Source organism: Panthera tigris, chromosome B4 (genome assembly GCF_018350195.1).
Source record: "Panthera tigris isolate Pti1 chromosome B4, P.tigris_Pti1_mat1.1, whole genome shotgun sequence".
NCBI lineage: Eukaryota > Metazoa > Chordata > Mammalia > Carnivora > Felidae > Panthera > Panthera tigris.
In genome coordinates, this window is record NC_056666.1 from 21,310,159 (window position 1) to 21,330,347 (window position 20,189).

The window sequence follows — 20,189 nt, forward strand, 5'->3', positions numbered from 1 at the left end:
CCCTCACAGAGCGTGAGCCAGTCCCTCGCCTGGAGCGAGTGGCGAAAGAGGCTGACTCCAGAGCGGTTCTACATCACGAGGCGAAAGGGAACCGACCCGGTAGGCCACACTGCCGACGGTTTGGTGACTGGATGGACCGGGGGTGGCTGGAGGGGGGGTTGGGGTACGTGTCGCTCACCCGCTCTGCCCGTCGTCCGGCCCTCCTCCGTGGTTCTCCCTCTCGGGCACCCATGTCCACCTGCCTGTAGGGACCGGAAGCCTTCCCGGACCCCCCCTCCCTCCCCTCACCCTGTTCTGCCTCCTCAGTAACCTTCCCGTTGCTCTCCTTCTGGCCGCCCTTCTCCACGCGGCTGCCAGAGAGATCCGAAGACACAAGTCCGACCACAGCCCTCCGCCGCCCCTCCAGAGGCTTCCCGCCGCTTCCAAGGTAAAGAGCAAAGTTTGCAAATGGCTAATTAGGCCCCAGTGGCTCTGCCCCCGGCCTCCTGCCCCTCTCCTCGGTCGGGCTGTTTTTCCTATCTCTGCGCTTGGGCCACACTGTGCTTCCTTCCGCTCTCAAACACCCTGGGCTCCCTCTCCCTTCGGCCCTTGCCCCTGTGTCCTGCTCTCCCCCATCCCCTCACCCATCCTCCCTGCCCCTTCAGACCTACCTCTCAACCCCCAGCCCCTGTGCTCAGGGAGGCCTTTCTCGGCCCCAAGCTGGCCGTGCTGTTCCCAGCACTTTTCCTTCAGAGCACTTGCCATTGTTGGTATGGCCCTCGCACAAAACACAGTGTCTGGCCGTGGCCCGCCCTCAGAAAGTAAATTTTTGTGACTTCTGAGTGAGTGCGGGCTAAGAGGCAGAAACGTTAAGCTGCATTCATCAGGCTCAGCTTTGACTCATTTCCGTTTCTGGGGGGAGCCGTCCTCCGTCCTCCGTGGGTCCTCATTACGGTGCTGTTTTCCCAGCACAGCGCTTCTTAACCAGTAATCTGTCTCACACCCAAGTATAGCCGCTGGAATAAAGCCGTAGAACGCGGTTACTAGACCTTTTCATTGGGGAAGTGGACCCCACAGAGTGGACCACAGAGCTTTTGCGGAGCTGTGGAGTATTTCTGTCTTTCCTTCAGCAGGCCCCACCGAGTTCATGTGCACGTGGCCGTGGAATCATGGCACACCCTCGGTTTCTCCGATGCTGACGTCGTTAGGCCGGCAGATCCCAGTAGATTCTTGTGAAGTCCTGCTATTTTTTAAAACTTCCTGTGGGTGGGACTCTAATAATCCTTCACTGGGAAAGAGACCGTGGTTATTAGTGCAGGTAGTACGGGGAGCCACGTGTGATTCTCTGTGTGCAGTTGGGCGTATCCCAGAATATTCTAAGCCAGCCCTTTCTCAGGGACACAGCCAGGCAGGGTTTGGTATATATACCGAGCCTGGAGATGAGCTGACAGATGTTGAGGAGAATAAATCTGTGGGATTCTCAAACAGATGGTGCAGTATGCTCTGTGCATTTGGCCATTTTACAAAATGAGCATCATCCAGTATTTTAAGTAATGTTATAAATCCCTTTCAGCTGACCCACGTCCACACGTAACTTCTTGGAATAATGCAGAACTAGCCGTAAGCCTTGCTAATGAGAGAGAAGTAACATGTCTAAGCTTTCTGTTTGGTCACCCACACTTAAAACTTCGGTCGCGCGTGTTCGTATTGGGCCGCAGGGGTACGTTAGCACTCGGGTAGACACAGCAGATGAGTTTACAGCCTGGTTGCACCATAAAAGTCCGACAGAAGGCAGTCGAAGGCAGGTTTTATGCAGGTCACCCGCTGTCTGCCCCGCAGAACTGCTCTCCACATGCTTCGCTCTGCTCTGAGCTCTGGGAAGAACACGCTCCCCTTCCCTCCGGCTACTGACCGAGTGAGGCAGTGGATGATGCCGGCGAGGTCAGAAGACACAACCGAGAAATCAGGATCCGGGGTCCTCTCGGAGGCCGTGCTCCTGCAGGCCGCCCTCACCTACGGCCGCAGCCTCATGGGTGCTGGGATCTGCCCCATCCTTGGCCCCACAGGCCTAGTAGGGTAGTATGTTCTCAAAGCCACGGGCCCGGGGCTGCTTCACCCTCCCTGTTGGTTGCCGCTGGCCCTGTCCCCACCTTTGTAAATCGTTCTATATGAAGTTATGTGCAAATCGCCCTTTTGAGCGTGCCATCTGTTCCCAACAGGTATGTTGTATGGACGAGATCAAAGAAAGAGGTCCCGTTGGTCCAGACAGACTGCCTTCAGGGCCACCATAGCAGAATACCACAGACGTGGGGGCTTAGACAACAGACATTTATTTCTCACAGTTCTGGAGGCTGGGAAGTCCCATATGAAGGTGCTGGCCAGTTCAGTTCCCGGTCTTTTCCTCCCCATCTCTGTAACGGCACCCAGACCAGCCCTGGGTACATACTAGGTTTTCAAGTAAATACTAGAATGCACAATTGAGTTAAAAGCTGAGTTCGGCCCTAAATAGATGATAAGACTTATATAAAATTGAGGTGTAAGGGGAAGGAGGCATCAGGAAATCGGTCTAGGAGGCCTGGATAGATGTCACTTCATGAAATGTGTCCGTTGAAGCTTCCTAGGCTTTCTAGCTCAGCCCCAGGACTGGTGGCCCTCTGGCATGTGTGTCTCGTCAGCCCAGGCGGGAGGGATGTGGAGCTTGGATGCAGATGCCACGGGTGGGAGCAGGCACCCAGGGGGACAGGCCGTAAAAAGACCAGCTTTCTACTGTTCAGAACTACTGTTCTGCAGCTCAGCTTAGAGTCTTTGAAGAGGGAAAACGTCCAAGTGTGCCCAGATGGTAGGCTCGGCGGGTTATTTTGAAATTGTCCGTTATGCGGCTCGCTGAAAACGGGCTGTTAATATTACCACGGGGAATCTGAATGTTTGACCTGTGATTTTTGTCGAGACGGGAAATGTAGGAAGGGCAGAAGAGTCCAGCCTGCCTCCCGAGTCCGTTCTGCAACGTGGCGACCCACTCAGAGGAGCGCTGGCTTCTCTTTCATCCCGTGCAGTTGGGGGAGCGCTTGCTGCCCGGCCCTGCTGGTGGATGGTCCGTAGCTCGCTGGGGTGAGAGGGTTGTTTTTGTTTTTGTTTTCTTTCCTTTTAATTTGCTTTCACAAAAGGAATTGGGCAAAAAGCTCTTTGTTTCTTTTTCCAACAGCGAGATCCAATTTGCAAAATGGCATTTTGAAAAATACCGACTTGGCTGACTCATTGCCTCAAGTCTCCTTGTGTTTTTCTTGGGAAACCTCTGGAAGCCCGCAAACTCTTTAGGCCACAATTAACGAAGTCATTTCATCTAGGTAGTAACTTTGGTATGGGATGATCTAACTCATTATTTAAACGTTTATTAAGTATGCAACGCCCTAAATGCCACGCGAAGCGTATTAAGGGCACAACCACGAGCTGACAGAGCTATGCTATTTATGTATTTATATTCTGTCTTTAACTGGAGATTTCAAAGTGTTTTCGACAGTGGACTGGATTCCTATTGTATTAACTATTTTGAGACGAAGACTGAAATCTTACACCATCCAGAGGACTGTTCTCTCACTTTTTCACGGACTTTGATGTTCTTGGATGAAAGGTGCTATATAAATACAAAGCATTATTAATGTCATAATTTGAATATTTGGCACAATAAAGGCTGGGTTGTGATAAGCCTGCAGGCTGCTTCGTCGGGCACGTTGTAATTTTCTCTCTGGTGATGTTTGCACTTCGTCAAATTAGCACAAAAATTCCTTGATTTGGGGACTGAAACTTGGATTTAAATCCGCCACAGCATCTCCTGCTGGTGTTAGGAGAACCCCACGCATGATGTATCTCATTTGCTTTCAGCCTTTCAGTGGGATCTACCTGAATAACAAGGAATCAGGAATGGATCACTGCGTGTGCTGGGACAACCCACTCTTCAGGTAAGGTCAAGGTGGAGAGGTACTGAAGGAGAACGGACCTCCAGATTTCATGCAGCTCTGTCTCATTTGAAGTCTTGGCTAAATATATACCCCTGTTGTTTTTAATCGCCCTCCTCATTTGGCATGGTTGCTATAAGGAGAGCTGTTGATATAAAATACTTGCCTGTCTTGATTATTTCTAGCATGTAGAGCAGTTAACGAGATCTCTTAGCCGGTATTCTTTCTTTCTGTATCCCCGAGAACTAGACAACAAATAAAACTTCATGGGCACCTTAAGGTAACACTATTAGAATATTTTCCTGGGAAAGTATTTAAAGAAACCTAAACCATAATAGTATTTGCCTGGCCATGTGATTAAAACTATATCTCTCCCAGGGAAAATGGGTTTATAATTTAATTTGGGAAATGTAGAATTTTATGAGGATAGATTCCCCACAGTGCTTGACAGTAGTGAATACCATACCCTGTTCTATACCAGCTAAAAGTAAATTTAATTGTCCCTTGATTTCAAAGCCTCTTTTAAGTCAATCAGGATCTGAAATCTCTCAACAAAGGCTTTTTTGTTTAGCCATGCAGGAAACAGTCTAAAAACAGTAGATTCGATGAAGAAGAAAGGAAAACATCTTTGAAGTCCTGTTTTCAGAACTTCAAAGATATTTTCCTTTCTTCTGCATCAACCCTAAATTGGTTTAGAATAAAATATAAATCAAGCCAGCTCTGTGAATCTTCCATTAAGCCGGGCTTCATTATGTCCTTTGGGCTTTGAGCAGACCGGGCTTTCTTGGGCTGCTGGCTGCTAATGTGGGCCGGATTTGGAAAGCCAGACCCCGCCGGCAAGGATGAGGAACAATTAGGATCGATTTCCCTTCATGCTTGCGGAAGGGCAAGTCTTTGCCCGGATTCACGCACTATGACAAGTGGCTGGTGAGGAGACGTCTAAGAGAGCAGTCGGCCCGGGATGGCCTGGGGAGAACGAAGAGAAGCAGGTTATTTTAACACAGGAAGATGTGGGACGCATATTTCTGAGCCATTAGTTGTTCCTCGACCTTTGGTTCTGTGAAGGAGGAGCAGGACCTTGAGATGGCCAGCCTGCTTTTAGTCAAAAATAAAGGTGTACAGTAACCAGACGGATGCTCTGTTTCTACCTTTGGGCTGTGAAGACAGGATGAGAAGTTGTCCTTGTAAGGGCATTCTCCCACTTTGCGTTCATTTTCTTACTTCACTGGTGTTCCAGTTTCTGCACTAGTAAAATTGAGACCTTTTTCTCCCCAGGGCCCACCATCCCCTCACCGCAGCAGCCAGTCTGGAATCACAGAACGTTGGAGCCGGGATGGACCTGAGACTAGAACAGTAGTGTAGACTGTCCAGGAGCAATTTCTGCCTCCATGGAAATGCTCCAGATCTGCTCTATCCAATATGGTAGCCACTAATCACATCTGGCTCTTGAACGCTCAGTGTCGTTGAAGATGAATTTTTAATTTTATTTAACTCTAATTCATTTAAAACTAAAAGCCCACATGTGGCCAGTGGCTACCGTATCGGCACAATGCGTGTCCAAATTAAGGAAGTCGAGTGACCAACCCCAGGTCACTGAGATAGTGAAGCAGCCAAGACTAACAGGAGAACCAGCCAATTCTCGAGAAGCCCGTTTACCAAAGGCCAGTTTGCGAAGCTGCCGATTCACCAACCTTACTTATTTCTTTTTTAATCATTTAGTTTTAGTTGAAAGGTTTCTATTTTTTTTTCCCCCTTAGGGACATTTGAGTTGGTTTCTGTTCCATTTTCCTGCTGCTGCTACTGAATGATTGAAACTGGAAGAAATACGAATATGTTTAAAAGGATCTTTTATGCTCCAGAATATACTTTTCTTAAAGATGTATTTGTCTATAGGAGAGGTAGGATACTGAAGTGGCTAGGGGTCTGCTCCCCTGCTGTGTGACCTTGGGCATGTCTCTGAACCAGTCTGTGGCTTGATTTCCTCACCTGTAACGTGCTAGCACGATAGTTGGACTTCATAAGGTTGTTGAGAGGATTAACGGAGTCGTGAGGTAATGCACGCAAAAGCACCAGCTCAGTGCCCAGCGTGTGCCCAGCAAGCACTCAGTACTTGTTGGCAATGACCGTCCTCAGAGACGGATCCTTCTTAAGGCTGCATGTGGAGATAAGCCTTTGAGAATGAGGAATTCTTGTGAATATAGTCTCATTAATGAGAATCTATCAATGAAGCTTATATTCTTGAGGATGCTTCCCATTCAAGAGCTTGGTCTTAGGAAAATATTCTTGTTTTGCCTCTCTCTTTCTCTAGTCTCCAGCCTTCATAGTAGCAAGCAGGGGTGGAGAAAAAAAGTAAACATTCCTCCAAATGCTTGCGTAGGGTCAAAATGAGGGGGAAAGTTGGTCAGCCAAGAAAGAGTCAAGTGGATGCGGGACCACTGCCTCTTGGCAGAATTGGCTTCACACAGAACCAATATGGTGCCTGTTCCGGGAGACATGCCTCCTGTCCAAATCAGAGGCCTTTAATCCAAGGTTTCCAGGTCCAGAACACTCTTAGGATGTTATCACCCCTCTGGGGGCTCCAGACTGTTGCTTCATTTGCCACCACTTCCCTGCTTCCTCTGTTCCCCTTCTTTCTCCTTCCCCCCCATGTACCCATTCTGGAAGTGTTTATTAAAATCTACTGTGGGATCACATGTTTGGTGCTCCTACATCCTTCTCAGAATAGAAGGAAACTGAAAGCCTAATATTACTTTCCTTCTTACATAACATCAGGATGTCCTGCATGTTACAAGTAACTAAGTAACATTGGTTAAAAACCTTTTTTGTGTTCCGGTTCCTCCGAATGCATGGAAATTCTTCTAAGATTTTAGAGTTGTCAGTTATCACCAGGTGCCTCGGCTGTAGTTTGGGGGCTGTGGAATTTCCAGAAATGAAGAAAAACCAAAGCAAATAAACACGTAACGAACACGCAAACACACAGCAAAAAAACAAAACCAAAGAAACACCTCTAAGAGTATATGAAAAGAGATGATCCAGAGTGGTTTTAGTTTCCCAAGGTAGAGTCTTATAATCTGGTAATCATTTAAACATGTTTATTTTAATTTCTTTTTTTTATTTAAAAAATTTTAATGTATATTTATTATTTGTTTATTTGACAGTCTCGCGTGCGATGAGCGGGGGAGGGGCAGAGAGGGAGACCGAGAATCCACAGTGGGCCCTGGCACTCTCAGCGCAAAGCTCAAAGTGGGGCTCGAACCCATGAGCCATGAGCTCATGACCTGAACTAAAGTCAGATGCTCAACCGACTGAGCCATCCAGGAGCTCCCATATATATTGGAATTTCTAATTGACCTTAATATTTAGGTTTCCATTCTGAAATTCTGTATGATGGACCTCTCATTATTACCTGGTAAAATCTGCAGATTCCGTTAATTGCATCAATAAAGATTTATTGTTTCCCATAAACATTTTAAATGACTTTTTATTAGTCTTTAGATTAATTCATTAAAAAATGTATTACATTCGTAATTCTCCATCAAAATGCCTTTAATGATCACTGGTTTACGTGTAATGTTAAGGGTGGAAAGGCTGTGACTAAAACATACTCAAAATGTTTTTCCCTGGGCCAGGGTGCCTCGGATGAATAGTTTTGAGCCCTTTGGAAAGGGTTGCAAAAAAAAGTGGACCTATAGCTGCTCAGATTTCATGGATATCTGTTATTAATAATAGTAATGATTTTTAAAAATAATGGCTACCGATTCATGTACCGTTTATCCAACACTATGCTAAATACACTGTGCCTATAGGGAAACTATTTCAGGTAGTCTTGTCAGCAACCTTGTGAGGCAATAATGCCTTTACTGTTCTATCCATTAGGGCACTGAGGCTTTAAAAGACTAAATAACTTGCCAAGGTCACAGATATAGCAGAGCCTGGCTCCATGCCCACACCTTTCAGAAGTCAGGGCCCTTACTCCTCAGAGTTCTCAAAGGCTGGTCTGAGGATCCTGGGAGTTTCTGGGACCGTTTTAGGGGCCCTACAAGGCCCTCCCTCTCTTTCGTTACTGCATATCCATGAGGCCACATCCTCTTCTGTACCTCAATCAAAATAGCAGTGCAGCAGATTGAATCCAGAAGCACATACGAAGGGTCAATGGTCTTTTTCCTTTTTCTAAGCTAGATGTTAAAGCGATGCGCAGAATTGTAAAACAGTGCATCTCTTCTCACTAAGTGTTTGTTTCATTTTGGAAAATATAATCCGCTGTCAGAAAAGTAGGTTATTTATGGGACCAGGTAATGAATTCGTTATTTTTAAAAATAACTTCGTGGATGATTATTTACAACTTGTCAGTTACAATTTCTAATTTGTTAAACATCGGTATCCGTAATTCCCGTAAACAAAAGCTCTCAGAGCTCCTCAGTGATTTAATAGAGAGCAGTCCTGAGATGGGAGTGTTTGAGGATGACCGCCTCAAACCTGACTCTTCCTGCTGCGGCTTGTGCTCTCCCCCAAGCTTCCTTCCGCGTTCATAGGCTACGGAGTTGGTTATTTGCCATTTTTCCTTCTCTTTACTCAGGTTTTTTGGTTTTTGGCTCTTGGTTTGTGTGTTCGTTTGTTTGTTTTGCAGAGTTTATAGTGCATTTCTTCTCCCTCTTCCTTAGAGAGCCCTTCTCCTGCCATTGCAGATTTTCCACTCGGGTTCCCTAGTGCCCTTTGAGGGAGCTCACCGGGGGTCCCTGGCGCGTGGATTTGCGTGTTTCCCTCTCACTGCTCTGGTCGGCCCCTCTGGGCCTCTCCCACCTCGGCGCCATTCGTTCCCATGGGACGTGTCCGGGAGGGTCACGGCGCCTCAGCGACTGTTCACAGCGAACCTTCACGAGCACTTACCACCCCCCCCCCCAGCCCCCGCACAGTATCTCCTTCAATCCTCAAAACGTCTCCATAACGTAGGTGTTATTCTCCCCATGCTACAGATGGGGCCCGGAGAGGTTACATAGCCTGCCCAGTGTCACACAGCTGCGAAATGGCAGAGGCAGTCAGGCTTCTGTGTCCGGGTAACCGGAAGGTCCTGCTGCTGAAAATGCGTTTCATCAGGTCTCCCCCTGCTGGGCCCAGACTGTGACGCCCTCCATGGACCACTGTTCTTTCATTTACGTTTCCCCCTTTTCCACATTTAGGCCACTTGGATTGGATCTGTGTTTCCTAATGGGCATCACAGTTCACAAAGCCTCTAGTGTTTTTTGGTCCCTGTCGGACATCGGGAGGGGAGCCGGCAGCATTGCAGGAACAAGAGATCCTTTCAGGGGGACGGGACAACGTGTTCAATAGTGACAGTGCAGCGGGCAGGGTTCCTGCGGAACTCTGATTGTTCACCTAACTGGCCTGGAGGTCTGGCAGAGGAGGGAGGGGATCAGAAAAATGAGTTGGGGCATCAAATGCTCTTCGTGTGTTCATAACAATCTCAGCAGCTGCCGCGTGGCGAGTGTCTTCCACAGTTCCGAGAAAAAGTACCGCTCCGGCACCGGACGGCCTTCGTTTTCTGAGGCTCACGGGACGTCTGGTTCCGATGAAAGGGACGCGGGGATCCTGAGAGGCGTGGACACCTCGTTAGGATTAACTCGCACCAAGGTTGTCTGCAAGTAGGTGGGGCTTTTTTGTTTTGTCTCTTTGGTTTTCCCCGATGCTGCAAAGAGCATAGCTGGTGTTATGACGCGGGAGTATTTTCGTACTTTTCTACGCTTGCTACTTCAGATCCTTCTCCCATCATTCTGGGCACTGCAGGGAAGAAAAAGAACTTTCCTGAGCCACTCTCTGACGTAGCCGTTCCTGGTTGCCTTCCAGAGATGGGGCAGAGGGAGGGAGGGAGAGAGAGAGAGACAGAGACAGAGTGAGCAGAGGAGGGGCAGAGAGAGAGGGGGAGAGAGAGAGAATCCCCAGCAGGCTCCGTGCTGCCAGCGCAGAGCCCGACACGGGACTCGAACTCACGGGCCGTGAGATCATGACCTGAGCCAAAGTCAAGAATCGGACCCTTAACTGCCTGAGCCACCCAGGCGCCCCTGTCTTCTTTCATTTCTTAATCAAATTCTGATGTGATAAGCTTCCCTCCCCCCATACAAATGTCAGACACCAGAGTGGGGTGGCCATGCGGGGTGCGGCCACGTGGGGCTCACCTGTCTAGTTTCGGAGCCCGTCTTGGCCGCGTGCTTCCTGATGGACGTGGGCCTAGTGGGCAGAGGTTTTGCATCAACAGTGTGGCACTGAAGTTCAAACCAAGGAAATACTGGCTGTCTCCAGGGGTCCCCTCCCCTCGCCACTGCTTCATTTACACCCTCAGTTGTCACCGCTCGTATGAATGACGTGTTCTATTGGCTACCAAGCTAGGCCAGATGTGCTGCTGGCACCAGGCAAGTCACAACCTCTGGGATGTATTTACCTGGACTCAGCCCAACCCTGACTCCAGCTTGGACTGGAATTTCACACGGTGACAGAAGGGCAGCCATTTCCATCGAATTGACTTCTGTAGGCTTTGCCCGGGACCAGAGGGTGTGACTCTTGGGGGACATTAAGAAGCTGATGGACCACGAGCCAAAAAACTCCTACAAAACTACCCTGACCTTACCACTGCAGTGAAGCACTTCGTGGACCTATACAGGTGAGGGGTCAAGGGAAAAGAGGAAGGGGACGCGGGATTAGAGTAATCAACAATCCCAGCGCCGAAAGAAATGCCAAGGACCGGGGTTGTGGGACAGCAGAGTTTGGGAGGCACACGCAGTGATCGATGGGATGCATGGTTCTTTTTCATAGCTTTAGAATGTCTTGACCATTCTGGTTTCATGCTTTCTACCCACAAATAAGTGCCAGTGGGAGCTTGTTAGATTTCAGTGATTAATGAGTAAAAGTGGCTGCAAAGTTAAGCTTTAACATGTTCAAATAAAATACTTACTAAAATCGGTGTTTACTTTGTGTCTAAGCCTATGAATTTGCTCTTTTGTGAAAACTCTAAATCAGATACCAAAAGGAAAAAGAAACAGATTACGTTGGAGTAGGCATCTGGTTATACAACCTTAATAGAACTCAACTGTTTTACAAATTGAGAGTCTTGAATACTTTGCTATTGAAAGCGTTTAAATTATTTGAGATTTTATAGGCAGAAAGAAAAACCTAATGATTCCATTTTTCTCTTTATTAGTTTGTAGTGCATCATGTAGCTTTTCTTTTAGTGGTTACCATGGAGATCACAACATGCATCCCTAACTTGTCACAGCCATATAACAATTATTTTTGCTACTTTTCCAAGAATGCTCTCCTTAGATCGCTTTAACCTCATTAACACCCTTCCATATTTTGTGTTACTGTTGCTATGAATTTAATTTTACACACATTTTAAGCCCCACAAGTCATTAATTTATATGCCAATATTTATTTATATTTACCTACATATTTCCTCCTTATTTCTTCCTGAAATATCACATTTCCCTGTGGGATTGTTTTCTTCTGCCTGAAGAACTCTTTAAAAAAAAAATTTTTTTTTTAATGTTTATTTATTTCTGAGACAGAGCATGAGCAGGGGAGGGGCAGAGACGGGGAGACACAGAATCTGAAGCAGGCTCCAGGCTCCGAGCTATCAACACAGAGCCTGACGCGGGGCTCGAACTCACAAACAATGAAATCGTGACCTGAGCCGAAGTCGGACGCTCAACTAACTGAGCCTCCCAGGCGCCCCAGGACTCTTTCTTTTAGTTCATGATTCCTAGTGTTGAATCTTCTCAGTTTCTTTTCTTGGCTGAGAAATGTATTTATTCTCCTTTAAAATGTTTAAAGCTTTATCGAGGAAAAGATATACCAAAAAATTGCACCTATTTAATGTATAAATTTTGGTGAGTTTTATCTCCTTTCATTTTGGAAATGAATTCCAAAATGGGCATAGAATTCTAATTTGGACATTTTATTTTGGCATTTTTAAAGTTTCGTTCCATCGTCTTATGGCTTCCATTGTTTCCTCTGTGAAATCAGCTGCCCATGCTATTGGTGCTCCTTTGAAAGCAGTACATTCCCTGCCCCAACCCGCAGCTGTTGTTATGAATTTCTCTTTTGATTTGATTTTCAGCAGTTTATGATGTGCCCTAGTGTGGTTGTCTTTGTATTTATTGTGCTTGGGGTTCACACAGTTCTTTGAATCTTTGGGTGATACTTTCATCAGTTTTGGAAAATTCTGTTACTCTCCCTTCACCATTGCTTTTTCCCTGACCTCATTCCTCTCCTTCTAGAACTTGAATCACACAAATTTTAGGCCATTTATTGCATCCCATGTGTCTGTATGGTTCTTTTCTGAATTTTCCCAGTCTTCTAAATTTCCACACTTCAGTTTTTTTGTTTTTTTGTTTTTTTGTTTTTTTTGTTTTTGTTTGTTTGTTTTTTGGGTCAACATGCTCTGTAATTTACCATTCTTATCCTTTTGCTTGTTTAATCCGCTTTTAAACACATCTTTTGAAGTCCTCATTTTAAGCGGTATATACCTTTTTAGCCCTAAAATAACCATTTGATTCTTTTTTATGCATTCCAATTCTCTGTTGAAGTTCTCCATCTTCAACAGAGAAAAATGGGTGTATTTTCCTCCCATGGTTTTCGTCTCTGCTCTTGAACATGTTAATCATAGTTTTAAATATGTTCTTGCCTTTGGGAATTCCTAGTAGTGGGCTTCCATGCATCTCAGATATAATCCTCCAGAGTAAGAGCGTGGGAAAAAGGCCCATTCAGAAAATACTGACTAATCAGGAAGGTCCCTTTGGCCCATTCAGTGACCCCATCTGTAGCACCTTTTCCCATAGTGCTATGCCTGATTTCAGGAGTGTTTGCCACAATATCTGTTAAGTTTTCACTCTGACCATACTTTCATTTAAGAAAGACCTCTCCTAAAAATAGAAACAGTTCTTGGTACCCTAGTCGGCCCACCTTTCTGGAGGCTTCTGCCATTCCAACCAAGTACCAACCGTGTAAGCACTCTCATCCTGAAGCACTGAATAATGCATGCAGAGGAACAATTTTAATAGAATATTTCTTTCATCTACTTTCCAGACATGGTTTTCTTTGGCCTCAGGAGAGAATATTACTATTTTATTGTATTAGCCGTTTTATATGGTAACCTCCTATCCAGTAACTTTTTTTCTACCTCTCACCATCAAATTAGCACCCATACACACAGGGTTAAAAAAAAATCTATATTTAGAAAGAAGTTGAAACCAGTGACTTGTTTGAGTAGACTCATAACTGGCGAAATGACCATCGGATTATGTGTTGGTGGGTTGGTTACACCTCTGCTCCCTATCTCAGCAGCAACAACCAAAAGGCCGAAACACTCCATAAGTGACTGGTTTGACTTACATCTGAAGGTGGAAAGAATATCAACTTGCTAGAGCAAATGATTAAATTATATTCTTTCTTAAAAAAGTAAATTATTAAGTAATGTATTGACTGCAGTGCAATTCTGACCCTAACCACCCAGAGTTAGTACCCACTCCACAGGTGTGGGGCACAGTCCCCAAAAAGACTACTCTCGTGTCCTTTGCCAGCTGCAGGTTTGGGAGTCCTTAGGCTACTTGCACTTCTGACCATCTGGCTACAAATCCAAAGGTGCTCCTGCGACCTCCTTCAGGTTCAACAGTTCACCAGACTCACAGAACTCAGGAAACTGCTATACTTATTATTACAGTTTATTCTACAGGATACAAATCAAGACCAGTCAGTGAAGAAACACACCGCGAGAGGTTCTGTGCCCTCTCTGTGTGGAATCAGGTCACATCATCCCCCCAAAACACGTCAATATGCTCAGCAACCAGGATGCTCAGCAGAGCTTCAGTGTTCGGTGTTTACTGGGATTTCATTGCATATGTGTGACTGATGGACTCATTGGCCATATGATTGAACTCAATCTCCCTTCCCCCAGAGGTGGGGGGGTTGGGCTGATAACAGGTGGCTCAAAGCCTCGAGCGGCCCTCTAATCACACGATTGGTCTTACCAACATGACCAGTCCCCATCCAAGTCATCTTAGCATAAACTCGGGTGTGGTCCAGTGACCCCTCATGAATAAGAAAGACACACTTAACCACTCAGGAATCTCCAGGGGTTTAAAAGCTCTATCTCGGGCACCCAGAACAAGGATGAGACAAATTCTCAATTATATGACATTTAAGAAAATAACACTACGTATCAAAAATTATAGGCTATTGTTAAGATATTTGTAGCTTCAAATTCTTTTCTTTTTTATAAAAGAAAGCAAATGAAATAAAAGATTCATTTAACGAAGTTAGAAAAAAGAATAAGGCAATCTTATTAGATATCTTCATAGGATAAAGAAAGGACAAACTAAGAGGAGACAGTGAATTAGGAGAGCCATTTATTAGAACATCAAAGAAATGCGTCTCTGAAAAACAATGACAACATAAAACAGACTTCCAGTCATTTTAATCAAGAAGAGAGAATGTTCATCTGAACTAAAATAGAAATGAAATGTGGAGTATAAAAACAGGTAACAGGAGATTTTAGAATTGTTAACACATGCTTGTTAGAGCTCAACTGGAAAATACAGATGAAACGTGGGGGGTATTTTTAATTGAAGTATATAGTTGACCTACAACATTACATTAGGTGTATAACGTAGTGGGTATATAACATGCTGATTTGACAGTTACGTACATTACAAAATGCTCACTAAGGTTAAGTGGTCACCATCTGTCACAGACACAAAATTATTACAGTATTATTGACTCTATTCTCTATGCTGTGTTCTTTATCCCTGTGACTTACTTATTTTGTTCCTGGGAGTGTGAGTGTGCAGCTCTTAATCTCCTTCACCTCTTTCACCCATCCTCGCACCCCCCTCTGCTCGGGCAACCACCAGGTCTCTATTTTTGTGAGTGTATTTCTGCTTGTTTATTCATTTGTTTTTTAGATTCCACAGATAAATGAGATCATATGCTATTTGTGTTTACCTGACTTATTTCACTTAGCATAATACCCTCTAGTTCCAGGCACGTTGTTGTGAATGGCAAGATGCCATCCTTTTTTATGGCTAAGTAATATTCCAATGTGGGGGTGGGGGTGGGTGTCCATACCACATCTATATTCATTTGTCTATCAGTGGACCCTGGGGTTGCTGGCAGATCTTGGCTATCGTAAATAATGCTCCACTAAACATATGGGTGCTTGTATCCTTTTAAATTCATGTTTTCATTTCCTTTGGGTAAATACCCAGAAGTGGAATTACTGTATTGTATGATATTATTCCTCTTTTTAATATTTGAGGAACTTCCATACTATTTCCACAGTTTCTGCACCAATTTACATTCCTACCGGCAGTGCACAAGGGTTCCTCTTTCTCCACATCCTTGCCAACACCTGTCTTTCTGACATCAGCCATTCTGACTGGTGTGAGGTGATGTATCATTGTGGTTTTGATTTGCATTTCCCTGATGATTAGTGATGTTGAGTGTCTTTTCATGTGTCTGATGGCCATCTGTGTGTCTCCTTTGGAAAAACGTCTAAACCCTCTGCCCATTTTTCATTGGATTATTTTTTTTTTGGTGTTGAGTTGTATGAGTTCTTTGTATATTTTAGATATTAACTCCTTATTGGATATATGATTTACAAATATCTTCTCCCATTCAGTAGGCTGCCTTTCCATTCAAATATGTGATTTTTATGGGAAATATTAAATTTAAAAAATTGTTATAAGAAGATCTTTTTTTGAAAAAAAAGATTTTATTATTAAGTAATCTCCACACGCAATGTGGAGCTTGAACTTACAACTCTGAGATCAAGAGCCGTGCACTGTACCGACTGAGCCAGCCGGGCGCCCCGAGAAGACCTTAATATCTGAATAGACTAATATGCAAAGAGAAATTACTCATAGTTGCCTCTCAAAAATAACTCTGGACCTGGAGAGTTTCATGAACAAATTCCTTCAAACCTCCAACAATTCCTAAGCCATATCCATAGTAGATTTAATATTTGCAAAAATAACACAACAGTGACATTAGATCCTGTCAAAGGTAGAGGATAACATAGACGAAGGAGATGTATAAACCGATTTTACCTAAGAAAATACATGTGAGAACATTAAGCAAATTACTAACAATGAATTTAGTCATACATTCATTTATTAAAATGGTACCAAAAGAATAAAATTTAGCTTTCTCTTTGATCAGCATGAAAAATTAGATTCTTTGAAGGTCCCTCCTGTTCAAGACAAAACAGAACCTGCATGAAACATACTGATTTTTCGAATCACATTGCTAGACCTGCAAGATGTAAGAGACGTCTTCAAGACATGTCGGGTGCGGTGGGGGCAGGACTCTAACAGGAAGCGAGGGCCCTTCACACTCAGAGAAGGCCGGGCTGCCCGGGTGTGGGGGGTGGTTCAGCCGCCGTCACTCATCCATTCAAGTATTTATCCAACAGATGTTGAAGGGGTACTTGCTGTCCGCTGGGCTCTTTTCTAGTTACCCGAGACACGGCAGTCAACAACACAGATGAAGTCTCTGAGCTCCTGCCCTCATTTGGAGCTTCCGTAGAGGTAGAGGAGGTAGGCAATTGGCTAAATTAGTAAGTATAATCAGATTTTAGCCAGCGCTGAGAGCTGTGGAGAAAAGCCAAGCGTGGAGGCGGATGGGACACGTTGGGTGGGTTATAATTTTAGATTGGGTAACTAGGGGAATGCCTCACTGAGAAAACTTGCAGGTGAGAGAAGAGCATTCGGGCAGAGAGGACCACACACCGCACAGTTTATGTGGAGGGAGTGCCCTTCACGAACAGCGAGGGGACCAGTGGGGCCCATTACGAGCGAAGGAAGAAAAGAATTCTCTACAGTGACCCATCTTGTTTCTTCCGACATGATGAGTTAAATGGAGGTATAGTGAGGATGCCAAAATTGGGGGGGGGGGGGAGTGATCGTAATTAGAATCGTAGAATAAAAATTAGAGTAATAATACGAATTAGAAATTGCAGGGAGGCCAAGAGAGCAGGACTGCTTTTGTAAGGAGAGCTCCTTCTGGCTGGTGTTGGTGGGTATTCCTCTGAAGCATGTCTTCCTTCAGGCTGATCAAAGGATCCCAGTGGTTGGGTTGGCTGTAATCGGACTTAGGAAAGGACGGAGCGGACACGTGTCACATCGCCACCAGTGTGCACATCCCGTCCTGAATCGTGCCATCAGGCTCAGCTCAAAAGGTGAGTCGAGAACGGGCCCCGGCAAGCACCCCCGCGACTTGCAAAGGTGTAAATCCCAGCCCGAAGGCTGGCTGATGACCCGACGGGTGTTCTCCCTGTGGCCACGGGCGTGCTGGACCCACCATTGGTCTGAGGGGTGTCAGAGGCCTGTTCCTCACAGATTTGTTAAATCATCACGTTGTACACCTGAAACGCATATAACGTGTACATTAACTATACTTGGATTAAAAAAAGAAAGCAAGCCCGTCCTCAGGAATAGCCCAAGGATGTTTCTCCAAGGTTATCTGTCATGGTTTGATCCCGGCATAAGCCACACACAGCACTCTCCATCCCCCCGGGGCAAGGGTGATTTGAACACATCACATTACCAGTGACCTTGAGAGTCCCAGGTCTACTGACCTCCTGGCATTGTAGGGTGGCCTGAGAGGGGCCACTGGGGCCGGAGGACTCCAGGAAAAGGCCGTTTTCTCAAGACGCCAGCAAGTGAGGAATTCTTCAAAGAAGGGGCTGTCGGCAGGCTCGCGTCTGCCCAACTTCCTCTCCTCACACTCTCTGACTTTCTCCCACCTTAGGACGCACTAACTGAGGGTCCCCCGAGTCTGGCTCTGGGGAGCAGGGGTGGGAGGACGGCCTTCGCGGCCGGCTGAGAAGCTTCTGGTCGTTTCCTCTGCACAGGGGGCACCCGTGGGGCTGCCTCCCGTCTGTGTAAGGGAGGGAGGTTTGTGTCCGCGAAGTCACCCACGACGAGGTCCTGGAGTGTTCCCACGGACGGGATGCCCTCCTCCCCGAGAGTCATGAACAAAAGAGCACTTCCTGTTACATTTAGATGCCGATTATCAGGGAGGGGGTAGTGATTGATGAGATGAGGGTGCAGGGAACGTTCTCTCCGTCGTAGGAGTATTTGGCTGCTTGGTAACTGTTCACAGCCTGTTTCTTCCTAGTGCGCACCCCCCGAAGTCATTTTCTTTGTAAATGTTAAAAGCCATGTGAAAAAAACCCAACAACCTTGATGAGTCCTCTTTGTACTTCCATCAGCAACATGGCAGCCTCTGAATAAACTGTGATTTCCTTCACCGTGCCTGTTGAGAACGTTTAGGCCACATTTAGGAAAAACAACGACGACGACACCTGGGTAGGGGTCTCAAGAACAATTAGCAATTAAAATAATCTGTGTTCTACACTTCCGTAACAACACGGCCGCTTGCCTGATTTCCGTCTCAGGCACAGCCTCGCTCGGGAGCACCGTCCTCCCCAGTTCGGAGCCGTCGGAATCACCGGAGGCATCTTGGGTGTTGTGAGGCGTCTCTCCGTGTTCGAGAATCTATTAGCGCATCATTCACTTTAGAACCGAACTCGATGCCTTTTCCAGAGAATAGGCTTCTAGGGGCCACCGGTCCTCCCCTCAAGTCTCCACCGCTGGGGACTAAAGAAAGTGCCTGGCCCGGGGCAGGTGCACCTGTGCTGTCTGTTACCCCTCCCCCCAGCCGCCCAGACCCCAGCCACAGCCTGGGCTTTCCCTAAAGATACTCCTCTGTGGGGGTTATTCCCGGAGTCACCGACCCCCAGCACCATAAAATGCCACAGAGAGAAGAGAATGAAAAGTCACTGGGTCCAACCCCTGTGGATTTTACAGGTAAACAAACTGAACCCCGGAGAGACTTAGCTAGCTAGTGGCGGCCGTGACACCCAAGGTTCCTGAACCTCAGCCCACTTTCTCCCCTGGGTGGTCTTCATGGGCAGAAACTGGATTCGGTGGTCTCTGTCTTGGAAAAGCAAGATGTCAACTTCACCTCGGGCATTCTTTGCTAACTTTGCCTTGAGGCGTTCCCAAGGCCACGGTCAGGCCCAAGAGCCTGAGAGCTCCAGAAAACATGGCAGCGCTCCATATAAGGGGGTGGCCATCCTACGGCGCCTCGTTTCCCCTTCCCGAACCTCCCCGGAGACCAGACACGGAGGCCTGCAGCAGGGCTAGGACTTGTATGAGGCGGGAAAGGCAGCTCACTGGTCGGGGGGCACTCGCCCTCAGACCCTAGGGGCGGCGGATGCTAAGATCATTCCGAGATCGGAACAACGACCACATGGACAGAGCTGCTCCCTGGGGCCTCCTCCCCAAGGTCAGAGACCCTGGGACGATCCATAGGCAGGGCTGGGAGGAGCCACCTAAGGGTCCCCTGTTGCCAAGACACATTGAAGGATGGTCACCACATGACCCTCTACAAAATGTCCTCAGTGGGCCGGGGTCTTCAGTTCAGCAATGCTTCCAGAATGTCCGGGCTGAGCGTCACAGTGCTTTGCCACGGACAGCAAGCCCCCGGAGCCCGGGGACCCCCCCCCGCCCAACCGCCACTGATCAGTGTGCACTTAACAAAAATGCTCGGGCTCATTCTAAACACAGGTTGATAGTTTAGGATGCAGAATAACCGATCGATGAAAGTGATAGTAAAACATAAAGCAGTAAATAGTAAAAAAAAAAAAAAAAAAAAAAATCAACCTTTTATGAGCCTTTAAACACTTTTTTTCCACGTGCTATGATTTTGTTTTGAAATCTAGGTGTGCTTGCATGAGAATTGTAATATTTATGAGTCCTTGGACTATTTTATGAATGTATGTATTTTTTTAGGAAATTGTTTCTAAAATGGGGGCATTTTGTTCCTAATTCGTTTCAATCAGTATGCTTAATGTTTTCTGTGAATTTAAAATTGCCCCCTTGAGGTGCCTGGGCGGCTCAGTTGGTTAAGCATCCAACTCTTGGTCTGGGCTCGGGTCATGATCTCACAGTTTGTGAGTTTGTGAGTTGTGGAGCCTCACGGATTCTCTCTCTCCCTCTCTTTCCCTCTCTCTCTGCACCTCCCCTGCTTGTATGCAAGCATACATTTCTCTCTCTAAAGACAAATAAACATTAAAATAAAATAAAATTTCTTGTTTGGTTCTAAGTAAATCTCTGAAAGAATATTGATCAAAATTAATCTTTTCACGTCACTAGTATTTTTTTTTAATTTTTTAAATGTTTATTTATTTTTGAGAGAGACAGAGCA

The 20,189-nt window shown here is 46.0% G+C and overlaps 1 protein-coding gene and 1 long non-coding RNA gene across 2 annotated transcripts; both read left to right on the forward strand.

Annotated features, from left to right (window-relative positions):
* Positions 1 to 9: 9 nt before the first annotated feature.
* On the forward strand, positions 10 to 10,832 carry MSRB2 (methionine sulfoxide reductase B2; the record flags this gene model as incomplete). The annotated part of the gene is made up of 5 exons (XM_042993664.1): positions 10 to 99; positions 3,859 to 3,935; positions 9,428 to 9,571; positions 9,809 to 9,819; positions 10,119 to 10,832. Coding segments are annotated over 5 exons (492 nt in total), but the record flags the coding sequence as incomplete, so codon positions are not given.
* A 5,844-nt stretch (positions 10,833 to 16,676) lies between these two features.
* On the forward strand, positions 16,677 to 19,871 carry LOC122240248. Its single transcript, XR_006219683.1, has 3 exons — positions 16,677 to 16,838; positions 17,025 to 17,154; positions 18,096 to 19,871. It is a non-coding gene; the product is annotated as an uncharacterized LOC122240248 (long non-coding RNA).
* The last annotated feature ends 318 nt before the right edge of the window (positions 19,872 to 20,189 follow it).